This window comes from Mycena indigotica (assembly GCF_014461135.1).
Source record: "Mycena indigotica strain 171206Taipei chromosome Unknown Mind.scaff0005, whole genome shotgun sequence".
In the NCBI taxonomy this organism is placed as follows: Eukaryota; Fungi; Basidiomycota; class Agaricomycetes; order Agaricales; family Mycenaceae; genus Mycena; species Mycena indigotica.
Window position 1 is genome coordinate 5,517,479 of NW_023503004.1, and position 14,121 is coordinate 5,531,599.

The 14,121-nt window shown below is 50.3% G+C and overlaps 1 protein-coding gene across 1 annotated transcript; it reads left to right on the forward strand.

Moving 5' to 3' along the window:
• Positions 1-2,478, forward strand: MIND_00652600 (CxC2 domain-containing protein; the record flags this gene model as incomplete). The annotated part of the gene is made up of 6 exons (XM_037363256.1): positions 1-356; positions 413-522; positions 970-1,337; positions 1,389-1,607; positions 1,656-2,215; positions 2,268-2,478. The coding sequence occupies 6 exons, from the start codon at positions 1-3 to the stop codon at positions 2,476-2,478; spliced, it is 1,824 nt and encodes a 607-aa protein (XP_037221177.1).
• Positions 2,479-14,121: the final 11,643 nt, after the last annotated feature.

Genomic DNA, 14,121 nt, shown 5'->3' on the forward strand with positions numbered 1-14,121 from the left:
ATGCCTAGCTTGCAAGAGATTTGGCATACAGGCAACCCCGGCTGGTCTGAGTGGCTGGCGCTCACGGGAGTTTGGTGCTTCCCTCACGAGTCATACTCCTTCTTCGAGGCCCTGCGGGATCGCGATGAAAAGCCTCTCGACGACGACGACGAGATTTCATACAACAGGGCGGTGGCGAATTTGGCGTCGGTCGACTCGAGCTGGGTTCCTGCCATGAGAGGGCATGTTCTCATCGTCAAGCACGCCCCAGAAAAGAGCGACCAGCTCCAAGACAACCTGGTCAAGACTGTACTCAACTCCGAGGCTTATGACGTCTCGGACAGCGAAGTCGAGCACGTCCTGAACCTTGCGCGTCGGTGTGTATATGACCAGCCTGAGTTGACCCCGTCACTAATGGTGTGCTTTTTTATAGCTGGTTTTACGGACAGCCTCCGCCTGCGTCTTCAGAGCACGGCTCATTTGTTGTCTCACCGGATTTGTGCCACCCTTTCTCGGACACGGATGGAGCGGGTGTCATAAAGGGTATCGTTAAAGGCGAGCCATTTGTTAACGAGTAAGTATGGTCATTTAACGTTGGCTGCTGCTTGCTTACAAAGAGAGCAGGGACCTTATGCTTGCCATCAGAACGTAGTGTACCATCGGGACGTAGTGTACCTCTTTGCGATTGGGACATTGATAAATTTTGCGCTCTTGTTTTCCCTCGTGTCCACGTGCAAAGTTATGACATCATATAATTCTTCTTCGGCCGAAATGTCCCTGACTGACAGCTATCCTTCCGAATAGCTGTCCAAAAGCAAGCCATACCGGCTGCTACTGTGCCCTTCTTTCGATCTGGTTTGTGGCGGGTTCAAGTCCGCCTCAAGCTCTTCCCACGGCTGGAATTTTCATGACTTTTTTTTTTACTGATATTTTTTTACTGACGCGTTTTTTGATCTTGTTTGGTCACAGCCATAACGCTGATCACGTCAGCTCTTCTCACTCTTCCTACATGGCCAGCAACTCTCGCAAGCGCCGCGCGCCAGCCGCCCCAGTTTTCGTTCCGCCACCATACGTTATCTATAACAGACCTCACTGGTGCTCCACCAGACGCCCCTCTTCCAACCAACATACATCGTGTTACCTCTGACAATCGACGCGTCCATACCCAAACTATTCTGGTCCAACCAACTTCTCCAGTCAAACGCGCCCGAATCGAACACCTCGAGCGTCAGCGCGCTTTACCGAGCCTCCTCCTGCCCGAGGATACCGAGAGATATGACATGGGCCTGGATGGTGACGAGAGTGGCGACGACATAGAGACAGAGGCTGGTTCTAAGACCCGCCAAACGCGACCAGCGGTAGGCAATCGATTTATATTGCCTCCCTTATGAGATTAACTGCTATGTTAGGATCCTTCGATGGACGATTGGGCCAAAAATCACCGAGATGCCTATTTACGAGGCATGTTGTGGCGCGAAGGACGAGGCCAGGATGTGGAGATCTGTGGGAAATGTGGCGACCCTTCTCGCCCCGCAATATTCCGCTGCCTCTTCTGCCATGGCCAGGGTGTTGTTTGTGAGACTTGTTGTCTGCACGACCATCATTCCAATCCGTTGCATTATATCGAGGTAAAATGCTTCCCTTCCATGGTCCGACTATAACGCTTATTATGATAGAAATGGAATGGCGTCTACTTCGTGAAGAGTTCTCTTCATGATCTCGGGTTGCACATACAATTTGGCCACCATTCCAACGACACATGCCCTTATCCACGAGCAGGTCGGTCAGACTTCGTGGTCATCGCTGACAATGGCATTCATTCTGTCGCGGTCAACTTTTGCGGCTGTATGGACAGCGATCCCAATCACCTTCAGCTGTTGAAAGGCGGTTGGTACCCTGCGACGACGGACTCCCCCCGAACGGCTGCGACATTCACGTGTTTGGACCGGTTTCACTACCTTTCGTTGCATGGGAAGACCACAGCCTACGACTACTATGCCGCCTTGGAGTCCTTAACCGATGGGACCGGGATTAAACCTCCTGACCGATATGCTATATTCATGCGCATGTCTCGTCAGTATCGACACCTGCTCCTCCTCAAAAGAATGGGCCGAGGACATGATCGCTATGGTGTATTGGGTACTGGCCCAGGCGAACTCGCTCTTCGTTGTCCCGCGTGTCCACGACCCGGAGTCAACTTACCCGAAGGATGGGAGAATGCTCCTCCCGAAAAACAGTCAGTACTATTTGACTTAACTTGCATTTCATAGCGCTGATCGGTTGGCAAGATGTATGTATGTCATCTTCATTGCGCTCGATGCCTGCTTTCGGCTCAAACGTCGGGCGATCTCCAACGAACTCCGAGACCCTGGGCTGGGGACAGGTTGGGCTTATATGTTGGAATGGCACCCTTACACTGCGGGCAATGGAGCATATTCCGCCCTGGAATATGTTGAGAATATTATGAATATTCCAGGCTGTATTCATTCCATCTTCTAGACTGGAATATGACAGGAATATCCGTGGAATATTCTCAATTTTCTCACCATCTGCCAAGTATATGACAGCCCGGAAAATGTTGGGCAGATCCGTAGAATATTCTCAATCTGCCACATGTTTTCATTCAATATTCCGGCCTGGAATATATCACATGTTCCAGCCTGGAATATTGTGACCAGATTCTAGGACTATCATTGATTAGGATTCTGATTGGGATTCTATGATTAACTCCATTTAAGCAACCACATACTATATTCTTAGTACGTACTTAGATACCATGAGAATTAACCTAACCACCTCCACACGTAGTCCACAAGCAAGAACTTACCTGTCTATTCCACAAAAGAACAGCACCAACATCAAAAGACTTCACAGTCTAAGTTTCTACCCAAGTCCGTCCCTCCCGACATCCTCTTCTCCTCAAACAGCAACTCCGACCGCCCTCGTTGTCTAACGTGCTGCAAAATGTTGCTCGCGCCAGAGGCCTTGCCAATGATATGTGACGAAGACATTGTCAGTATCCCGCATTGCCCAACACGGACCGAATAACATTATTGCTCCGAAACCTTGTAAACTATATCTACAAGACGACAACTGTCAGCAATGTGATCTTCGTGGTCGCAATATATGGCCGTTTGATGGCTTGTACTCTTTGGGCCTTTGCGAGGGTTTGTAAAGATATCATAAGCCCTTGTATGTTTTTTCCGATTTTGCTGATGGCCAGTCACAGCGCCGCCGCGTGCGCGCCGGCTGCTCTAGCTAGATCTACCCGGCGCGACCACAAACAAACCATGACTAAGAAGCGGAATCGTTGACTTTCCGACAATTGAGCAGGGGACCCCATTGGTGCCAACAGCACGCCTCATTCTCAAGTTCCCGACACATATCCCCTCCCATTCTGAACCCTATGCGACTTCTTACCGCTTTCAACAAGGCTCTCAATGATGATGTTGTTCTCAGAGGTCATCTTATCCTTCTTTAAGAGAACCTCACACCGTCCAACAGTTACTTGAAAATGAGCATTCAACCTGCATTAATGCTGTCCAGCTGTACTCCGACTTCGTGACGGAGATGAACCGGAGCTACACCCTGCATGGCATCGTATTGTTGTAGCTGGAGCTACAAACAACTCCACTAGCAATGGCTAAGTCACTCCCTCTTGTTGCCCTTCACCTAATGTTAACAATTCCTCCGAGTCTGTGACCAGCACCAATCGCGAGTTAAAGACTCTGGCTCGTTCTTGTACGAGTCGTTCTTACTCGTTCGCGGCAAAAGCCTGATTGTCACCCCTGCAACAGCTGGCACAAGTGATTGCAACAGTAGATTTCAGTCCAGCGAGCGATACAACAACACAACAAGCGATACAACAACACAACAATACGATAGCCTGAGCGAGTCGTCAACACAAACAAGCAAACAAACACAATTTATATGTCCGTCTCAGAGTCGCACGAAGCTAGCAGTACATCACACCCACGGGCGTACTTCCCCGCCACCAATCAAGGTCCATGGGTTGACTGCAACGACGAAGTACGGCCCAGGTGATGAATTTGCATTCCGACAAGGGCAAAATGGCCAAATCGACGGCAATTTTTCCGGTTGCGTAGTCCAGAGTCTCGATCGGATTCACTTCCCACATGTCCATCCCCTGCACTTCCAGAATATTCTCAGCCCAGACGCCCTCAATCCGGAGAGGCTCGCATTCAAAGTGGTAAACCACAGATAATGGCATCAAGCTAGTCTCGATTGCCATTGAAGCCATCTCCTTGACTTTTGTGAATGCAACACTTTCGAAGTAGTGCTGAAACACCTGACGCATGTACCTGCGCTCCATGTTGGCAATGCCCCAATGTTCCGCATCTGGATCATGGTCAGCAACATGAAGGACTGCCCGGTAAAACTAGACGCACGCTGCCGGTGCTGCGACAGCGTCGGGCAGCACAATCTATGTGCTCGTAGTCTCCGCCGCTGGCACACTTCATCGCAGTAGTACATTTGTAGACAAGCGGAGCAAGCTTTCAGATCGTTTTTCAATTTGACCGCCTTGCACTGGAAGCTGGTAGTAAGATCCACGAGAACGCTGACTGACACCGGCACTCACAGATTGGCAAATTCCTCTTCTATTTTCAGCGCTATCCTTCGAGCCTTCGATGAGATTAAACAATTGCATCTGAGTCATCGAGCTGTCAGGTAATGCCGCCTGCACCCCAAGGATAGCCCACGTACATTTTGCTTCACGTGTGAGCACAAGCGCCTCAAGACTGCGTTTGAACCGTTGTAGTTTTCGAATATTGAAGATCTAGCGTTGAGAGCTTTCACGAGCCGTGGATTCCATATCGACATCGCCAACGCACAGTAAATCACCTCGACCAGGTCTTCCCTTTGGCTGTCGAAACACTTTGAAAAATCGAGGTAGCGCAGAAAAATCTGGACCCCTGATACGACGCCAGTACCAATAAGCATCGGAATGCCGAATTGAAGGTATGACTTTTTCTCTTCCGCTAGCCTCAAGAACATAGCCACTGCAGCATCCATTGCCAATGACATGTCCGGTTCGCTGATTTGCGCGCAGTCGGAGTCCAGCAGCGCCACCAACATATGGAACAGCCTTTTGTATAGATTCTGGGCAACCAACGCATCATGCAGTTGAGGGTCGGAGATCCCTCCGTCCTTGTAGATCCGGTATGTAAAGCCCAAGACCTGCATAATCATCTCAGGCAGTCCCCAGTGGTGTTCGGATCCGGCGAGGCACAGATAGCTAGCGCAATATCGATCGCCTGTATGAGACGTTTGGCGAGCACGGTAGGTCCCTTGTGACTCAGGAGGCCTGATATGGCGATTATGTGCGGTTTGGCCAAGTAACCCATCAGGCGCAGAGTGCCTATTCCAAGTACAGTGATCTTGTTGTCGGTCACCCCGTTGTCGCGGGGGAGAAGTGCGACAAGAATTCAGCGACAAGCTGTATGTCAGCTAACAAGACTGCAGATAAACCAGATATGAGTCGAACAGCCCTCTTCTGAGTCTCCGACTCTGCCTCGCTCTTGAAGTTGCTTTCGTCTGCAATCGGCGCCAGTACGGCTGCGATATCGGTGAATCGTATGAGCGCACAGCCGGTTACGGTCTGGATTTCTTCTCGAGACGCAGGACCTTCGACAGCTTTACCTTGCGAGTCCACAGCATGCGTCGGCAGTTCCAGATCGGCTCCAAACCATACCAAGTTGAGTCTCCACTTCCAGAACGAGGGCCATGCTTCAACTGCCTCTAGCTCTGACATGCACTTATGTTGGGCAATGAGACCCATGAGCTCCCACACTATCGCATACTCTGTCTGTCGGGCGGCCCAGATGGCGTTCGAATTTTCGAGTCAGCATCAAGGCATGGTTCGTTTCTCTTCGAGCGGAGCGGTTGCTCGGGCATGTTTGAGGAGTTCAAGTAGGATTGAAACCATGGCCACACTGAAGTCCAGGGAGTCCCGAAATTTTTGGCGCCAAGTTCTCAGTCGGCTGTATTCTGCATAGAATAAATGAAGGCGAGTATTGAACGGGGAATTCTAGGAAACAGCAGCTGAATTATGGCACTTCTATAGCTGTCCAATCGTATTTCTTACCCAGAGTGGTTCAGACATGAACGCGAAAAACTCAAGAAAGTCACTCGTCACACCATCAAATTACATAATTTGATTGGAAGACTCAACCACAAAAACTTTGAATCAGTAATTCATTGTCTGTAAGTCCATCGAATGCACCATCCACAACACCTTCATCCTCCTTGACACGCCAAACTTGAATGCTTTTGGTTATATAATTAAGGTGAGTTCGTGAACTTGCTCGAAGAATGGGATACCTTACCAAGATTTGAAGCTGCAGGCTGCAACCATGACGATTCCGGCCTGCTAAATGTACCAAATGCTTTTGGTAAAGGTGAGCTCATGCATCATGAACTTGCGCAACTGAAAAAATGGGATAGCTTACCAAGATTTGAAGCTGGCAACTGCACGCCTCTGCGGCAATAACTGCCCGAACTAGCCGACACAAATAAACAACGGCTAGCCCTACCGGAAGGTGAGGCACCTTGGATGGGGATGGGATCCTGGAGCCCGACATGGCTGGCGGTCAAGAAGAGAGTAAATGTGGTTGTGGCATCTTGGTGATTCTGACGCCATACTCATCGCTCGCAGGCCCATCTCGTCTCCGTCACTGCCCACCACACCCGCGAGAAACCGCAACAGCATTGGTGAGGAAGAGCAGAAGACGCGGCATGGCATTTCCCAGAGGTTCCGCCTAGCCAGTCCGAACACAGACAAGGACGCCAGCTTTGCGACAACTAGCAGAAGCCTTGGCCACGACCCAGCATGTGCATGACAGGAGCCTAGGGCTGGTGGTTGGTGGGGAACTTGGGCGAGCAGATGACTGGCTTAGTCAGAGTCTTCCAGTTAGACTCTGACAAATCACTGATCATAATGACGCTGTGCCGTCACAGCGCCAGGACTTTCACCCCAACACAAGGCGGACGACAACCTAGGAAGAGAGGACGGCGGATGCGGCGGGGATCCGCGTGTCCGTACCACCGACTTCGATGTCCGGCAACTAAACAGCTCTACTCGCACTTGCGCTTAGAACCATTTGCTGGTTTGAACATCCAACTCGACGAGCCCTTCAATCAGCGCGTGGCTTCGCGTCGCTATGTGAAGCTTAGCGATGAATATTTTGAGCTCTGGTCCCCGAATGAGTCGGTGAAAGAGTTTCTAGCTGGGCTACCGCACCCCTATAAACCGTCTCCGTATGGAAACTAACGACGATTCGACAGCTCCTGGGGACGCTTTGACTACATTCATCATCCACAGTATCTCGGTTCCAACCCTCCTTTCATCCCCTATATCCGTCGCGCTTATACTATCAAGAAAAACGACTACTTATAATTATACATCGTATATGCCCCACTCATGGATTTCTGGGAGAAGTCGACGAATCACCTAGGACGGGTTACCGCCAAGGGTATTCAACTTCTCCAGCAAGTCGTGAAAGCAATGCAAGGCACAATTCAAGCGTTGCTCCCGAGTCAAGAAATCTACTACAACGAAGGAGGCTTTTTCATGCGTTCCGCTACCACCTACAACGGATATGTTGGAGAATTTGTCCCGTATTCGGTGGTGGGACGACGTCTTGGATGATTTTACGACTGTCCAAAGGCATTTACGACTTGCCAATGCTTGGATCAATTGGGTCAATAAGGAACTTTCAACCGAATCGAAGTCATCAATTATTGGTTTTTCGAGCGCGATGGGTGAATGGAATGCCTGCTGAACGTATCCGCCGGCTGCTTCTAGCAGGAATCCCATGTTTTATCGTTGCCGCAGTCAATCAAGATGACTTGCCGGCGAAAGGGCCCATTTTAACTTCTTTCTTGAGCAACACCAAAGCGGAACGTCTCTTGGACCGTAACAACCCATACATGAAGTTTGCCAGGCAAGCAAAAGGCTTTCGGGTCGGGCGAACCAAGCTCTCGAGTGCTCTATGTACTGACGCCGCAGGCTTTCGATGGGGATAAAATGCATAGGGCTTCCTCGCTCTATCGCCCTCCCGGCCCTCCCCCCGGTCAAACTTCCTAATTGTCCAAAAAAGATACAAGTCATGGATCAACCACTCATTCCAACCAGTTCTCTACTCATTCCAACCAGTCGGCCATCTCTTTCCCACCATGCTCCAGGTACCCATGGCCATGGCCAGACGGCTTCGATGATTATTGACCAACTCCAACAGAACATGAGTGCGGCCGAGAATTGGGATTAAACTCTGACCTACGTCATTATACAACTTGGCCTTACGAGCTCTCTCGATGCTGTTCCGAATGGCCGCCCCCGCGCATCGTTAATGGCGATCGAAGTCTTGGATTGCTTATGTCATTCGCTACAGTGCTCTAGGATCACGTCGATTACGTGATGGTGCTATCCAACGCATTCGTCCAGACGATTTTCTTCCCAACACTGCCCTCATGATCACTGTACATGTTCGGCGCCCTGGCATCTGCCAGTGCATGTCATGCCATCTAAGCCATGTTGCACTGATCGATGCGGTCAACGCAATTGTCACAACTCGAGCCAAACCACCATGAGGCATCTGCGTCCCCCTTCCCTCTTAAAGGTCTTGAACGCGATTCAGCTAGCCCTCGGTCCGTTGTTCTTGACTAGATCTTCCGATGAGCTACTGATTTTCATAATAGTCTTTGTCTGGCAATGGATCTTCTTTCAGGCGACAGCAACGTCCAACATTTTGTATGGGATCTTGCTCCAAGTTGAAGACGGCCGCGAAACCCCCGAAATCAAGACAATCTCTCCAGCCTTCAACGTTGCCCGCGACCTGGCTTGCGATGTTCTCGTAGGTTGCTTGACTTGCTTCAATCTCCGAGCAGCCATTGTGTCGGGCTCTCTTCTCGACCTCGTCCGCGGTCATAGGCAAATGGGAGTCATTACAAGGGACCATCATGAAATCATTCGCCTACTCGACAAGCGCATTCGTTTCCTCGCATTAGCTGCCGCACCCCTTTTTGCCGAGTGGGAGTCCTATGATCCTCGTTCCATCGGTGTCCTTCGACTGGCTTTGTGCTATCAATACGCCGTTCTCGAGAAAGCCAGGCAAAATGTAAACTTAGTACTACGAAAGCTCTCTCCCGCTTCCACCTTGCCCAACGAAATCTGGCTCCAAATATTCCAAGCTCTATACACAAGGGAAAGGGGTGGTAGAACAAGCCTCGACATCTGGAATATCGAACAAGTTTCGTCTCATTTTAGGTCCCTCGCGCGCACGCCTAGTCTTCGTCGCTCCTTGTGTGTAACTGCACTGCCACATGACTGGGCTCAAGCCTTGCTACTTGATAGCATATCCTGCTTGGCGACCGAAATTCCAGTCTCTCTTGAGACATATGACGTGCGACATGGGTGCCGATACGTCTGGGGTCCCAATATCCAAAGTCCTCCAGTGCTATTATACGCTCTTCTTAAGGAATGCGTACCAATTCTGGGGCAATGTGTTTCTATCGATGGATTCAGCGATGCCGAGTTCGTCGATGTGAACGGCGGTTATACCACTATCCATTTACCACGCCTCAAACGTCTTGGTATCAGAGCCAGCCCCGGATCGTCGAGCATCACAATTGATGCACCGTTGCTCCAAACTGTCTCATTGTACAGTTGGTGGCCCGAGCGCTCTATCTGCAAGCTTTCCCTCCCTTTTGCTCAGCTAACAGATCTCTCCCTATACGGGGTGTCTTGAAAGAAACATATCAAGTCCTACAACTCATCGACGTTGGGAGGCTCACATCCCTTAAACTTCATATCTATAATCTCGGTGAAGAACACCCCATGGAATTCCCTCGTCTCCCTCCCTTATCGTCACTTACCGTATTCGAATGCGAGGTCGGCGTTCCGCCCGGCATGGAACATTCCTCTTCTGGAAGCGCTTCGTCTGCCGCAGGTGAAAGAAGTCAGCTTCACTTTCCGCCATGGCGTTGCAGCCTCCAATACGGAACAAACATGTGTGCGAGTCCTTGATTTGGTTCATCTGGCTCCATGGGACGCGGTGCAAATCCTTACTCTAACTTTGAACTTCGACGATCTTCAAGCATGGGGACTCATAGCAGTTTCCCAGCGTATGCATAACGTCCGCAGTTTAACAATTATCTGTGATAGGTGCTGGGATGAAGCTTTCATGCTGCTCTCTGACCCAGGTTGTTTTCCGAAACTAAGGGGACTGGTCTTTGACGCGGACAGCCTTTTATATGGGCGCAATATGATGCTCATTCATTCCGGAATTGCAGCACAACATTTCCAACCTGTAGTGGAGTTTTTTGCGATCACGGGCGCACCAAGATAGGGCGCTTGATGAATTCACCCTTCGTTATGGCTACCCTTGGGACTTTCCCAAGAGCCAGATAGAAGAAATCCTGCGATTGGCACTTAACTGCGCACGAGGGCGGTGCAGGGTTCTGCTGGAGGCATCTTCTTGGAGATTTGACTCCATGCCTCCGGCTCATATATGGGCCTACAATTGTCTTGAATGGAGTAAGGAGGATGAATTGTTGGAGGAATATTAATCTGTTGTCTCTATATAGTTCTAGGCCAAATAACATTTGAGTTATATATGTGTGTAGTCGAAGGAAATAGTGATATAATGGTTGAGCTGCGGTAGCTTACGGCGTTTGCGGCGCAACGCAACGCGCCATGAGCTCGAGGACATGGGTGCGAAAGGAGCTCTGAGGCGGCACGAGAGAGCTCGCGGCGGGGCAGACGGTTTGTTGGCAGAGGGCGCCCAACAGTGATGTGCTGGCCTTCTGCACCGACGCCGACGGGTTCACTGGCGGGGCGGAAGACGCTGGCTGCTTGTCCCATCATACTGGGCACACCAGGTGCGTGGCAAGCGCTCATTTTCTCCGTTCTTGTGCTTATTATAGGACAGTTCCAGCTTATCCTTGGAGATTATTTCGCTGTCTATGACCTGGCAAACGAGACGGCCGAGGAAGCAGCGGCCCTTGTCAGCTGGCTCAATAACCATGGCAAGGTCCGCAAAATCTTCGACGCGTCGCAGGAGGAGACCAACGGCAAGGCTCTCGCTTACATCCCCGTAAACATGACGCGCTGGACGACACACTACCTCTCGATGGCCCGCACAGACTCGATCAAGCAACCTCTCCGGCTCGCATCGCTCAAGTCGCACGATAAGATCATTGAAGCGCAAGTCGGGGCGGCGAAATCGACTGTGGCGGCCAACCTGCATGCAGGGAACGTCAAGAAGCTCCTCAAGGTACCACGCTATGCAGAGCTGCTTGCTGACCAAGATGATGAGGACGAGTCTGAGCAGGGTCGGATGCTTGTCGAGGGACGAGACTCACGAGAGGGCTGGCGGACCGACTTTGCTCGGTGGATGGGGTAGCGTCAGGCGGAGGATGCTGCGATTGCAGAGGCGGCGTCGGACGAGTCGGAGGATGAGTTGCCGCTGCCGCGTGTGCGGACTCGTCTGCCTGCTCCAAAACCGACTCGTTTGGGCCTCGAGACAAGAACGCCAAGGAGCGTGTGGGGAGGACACAAGTGCGAGTAAGATACCGCACAGCAGTGTACATCAGCTCAACATATACTCGCTGTTCGCGACGGGCCAACTCTCCTTCGCTGCACTCAAGAGGCATATTTCTCGTCGACATTGTCGCAACAAGGAGGGAATAGTGGCACTGGTCGTGTACTCCTGTCGTCAATTCCGACCTCGGAGACGTTGTCCGTAACGCCGATGTCAATGAGTGGAATGAAGTATTTGTTTTACTGTGCACAGAAACACGAATTTGAGAGCTCTCAGCTTGGCGGAAGAACTGGGAGGTCAACCTTTTGTAGTTTTTCAGACTGGTCTGATGCATACAACTTGCTTCAGTTCTTTACTCACAGAATGTCAGGCGGCGTCTTTTGCATGCCAGCGCTTTGCATGTCATCACTGCAGCCTACCACAAGTAACCTCTTTCCGTTGGCCGACCAAATTGCTTTCACCATTCTCTTCACTTGGAAACCCTATTCTACTCAGCACTCTCAATTGCATCCTGCCGTAGCTAGCTGGCCAAAGCGCAGTGGCCTCACGGCCTGAGTTGGAAACAACTTTGGCATGCGACATGGAGCACACAATCAAATGATTTGTCAGAGCTTGATTGTTGGACTCTGACAAATCCTGTGCTGATGTGATAATGTGTCACATATATATATATATATATAATTATAACGTATACGTATACGTATCGTAGAGCGAGTGAAAAACTAAAACGGCATTATTTCCTCATTCCCCGGATAAGCTAGCTCGTCGCGCCCGGCCGTCGGGGGTAGTACATGTCAGTAGGAAGTATACATAACCATATCAATTCCGCACCGTTGATCATGAATTCGAAGTTTCAGCTTCAGGAGGTAACACGTGACTGTCCTTGTGTGATGTGACATTGATCACAGATGATCAAGGCCTTGAACATCTACTATATCCGATCCGATCGCGACCATCTATATATGGGTTTACTTCTCTCAAAGGCGACTACCTTAGGGCACAGAAGGCTCAGAGGTAATTCTGTTGTGCTATACATCCTCGTGATTCATGGTCTCCTAGGTGCAGCTAACAACCGCTTCATCCAGGGTGTGCCTGAAGAAGTTTTGATGGAAATTTTTCACTCGTATACGACCAACGGGACTGTGGACGCTTTCCTCCTCGCCGGTGTCTGTAAAGATTGGTACAACATCCTCACAACCAATCAGATCCTCTGGACTGTGTTCCGAGCACTCGAGCACTGTAACGATTTTCATGGAGAATATGCTCCGCTTGAGACACGCCCTCCAGCAGTCAAAGCCTCACCCAGGCCTAGGCGTCAATATAATTCTAGACGGCTATAGCATGGCACGAGCACTTCTAGAATGCAACAAACAGTTTGCTTACAAGTGGAAAGTGCTTGATAGCTGCCCCTTCTCCGTCTTTCTCAGTTCCCCGAGCTTGAAGGCAATCCCAAGTCTTCGTACACTTAGTTGCCTAAAACTCATAGGACCTCTTGACCATCCGACGGAGCAGCACATTTTTGGGAATACTGTCGGACGTGTCACACAAGTTTTAACTTTCGCCAATCTTCCCCGTTTGCGACATGTTTCCCTTTCTCACCCTGGCATAACACCGGAGACAATCATGTTGCCTTGGAACCATCTCCAGAAGCTCGAACTCCGTGGATATGCTGCCGCCACAGCTCTTAGCATCCTCGAGCTAACACCTCAACTCGGTGATCTCGTTCTCTACCTGAACGAGGACACAGCTATACGACTTCCTCCACAAGATCTGTCTTTGCCGTGTCTCAAGAGCCTTGCTGTCTCCTCCGTCCTGTCCAATTTCTTCGAGATACTGCAACTGCCTGTATTGAACCAATTGGACATTGTCCAAGGACCAGTCGAGGACAGCGATCAGCTTAACTGCATCCTCGACATCTACCGGCAGAGTGTCTTCTCAACAATGCGTGTCAGTGATTTCGCCTATACCTCTCGCCTGTTGGATGTCTTCCGTCTTGTGCCATGTGTCACAAGCCTGTCGCTGGATATCCTGGAGTCGTTGGGCACTTATGGGCCGATGTGGAAAGCCCTTGAGGACTTGGACTTTCTCCCCTTCTTGGACGAATTGATCATCTTTGGACACTCCTTGCCAATGGTCGAGACCTGGCATTCCATCCTCTTATCTTCATCCCCCGGCGAGCGAAAGTTGTGGAAGTCATAAGATTTCATTTCCTTTTATACCCAGGCCACCGCTACATTGACGAAGATGAAGAGAACGCTGACGAGGAGCCGGACGGAGTTGATGCCAGTGAGGGCCATGAAAACATCAGTGTCGAGGATCCGAAGCGCACGTTTCAACGACTGTGGGCCCGGGGTTCGCTTCGAACAGATGATCAACGATTACCACAATTTGCTCTCACCCAGTGTGGCTGACAAGGTCTTTGTGGAGCTGTCTTATATCAGCTTATGCGGTTAAAGTAAAAGGCAGTTTTTTCTCATCACCTTCAAGCTTGCGCTTTGGCAAAGTCCCCATGGCTGAAATAACACTTATACTGTATGGTAGTTCCATCACAAATATACATCATTCCAAAAATACAGGTTAA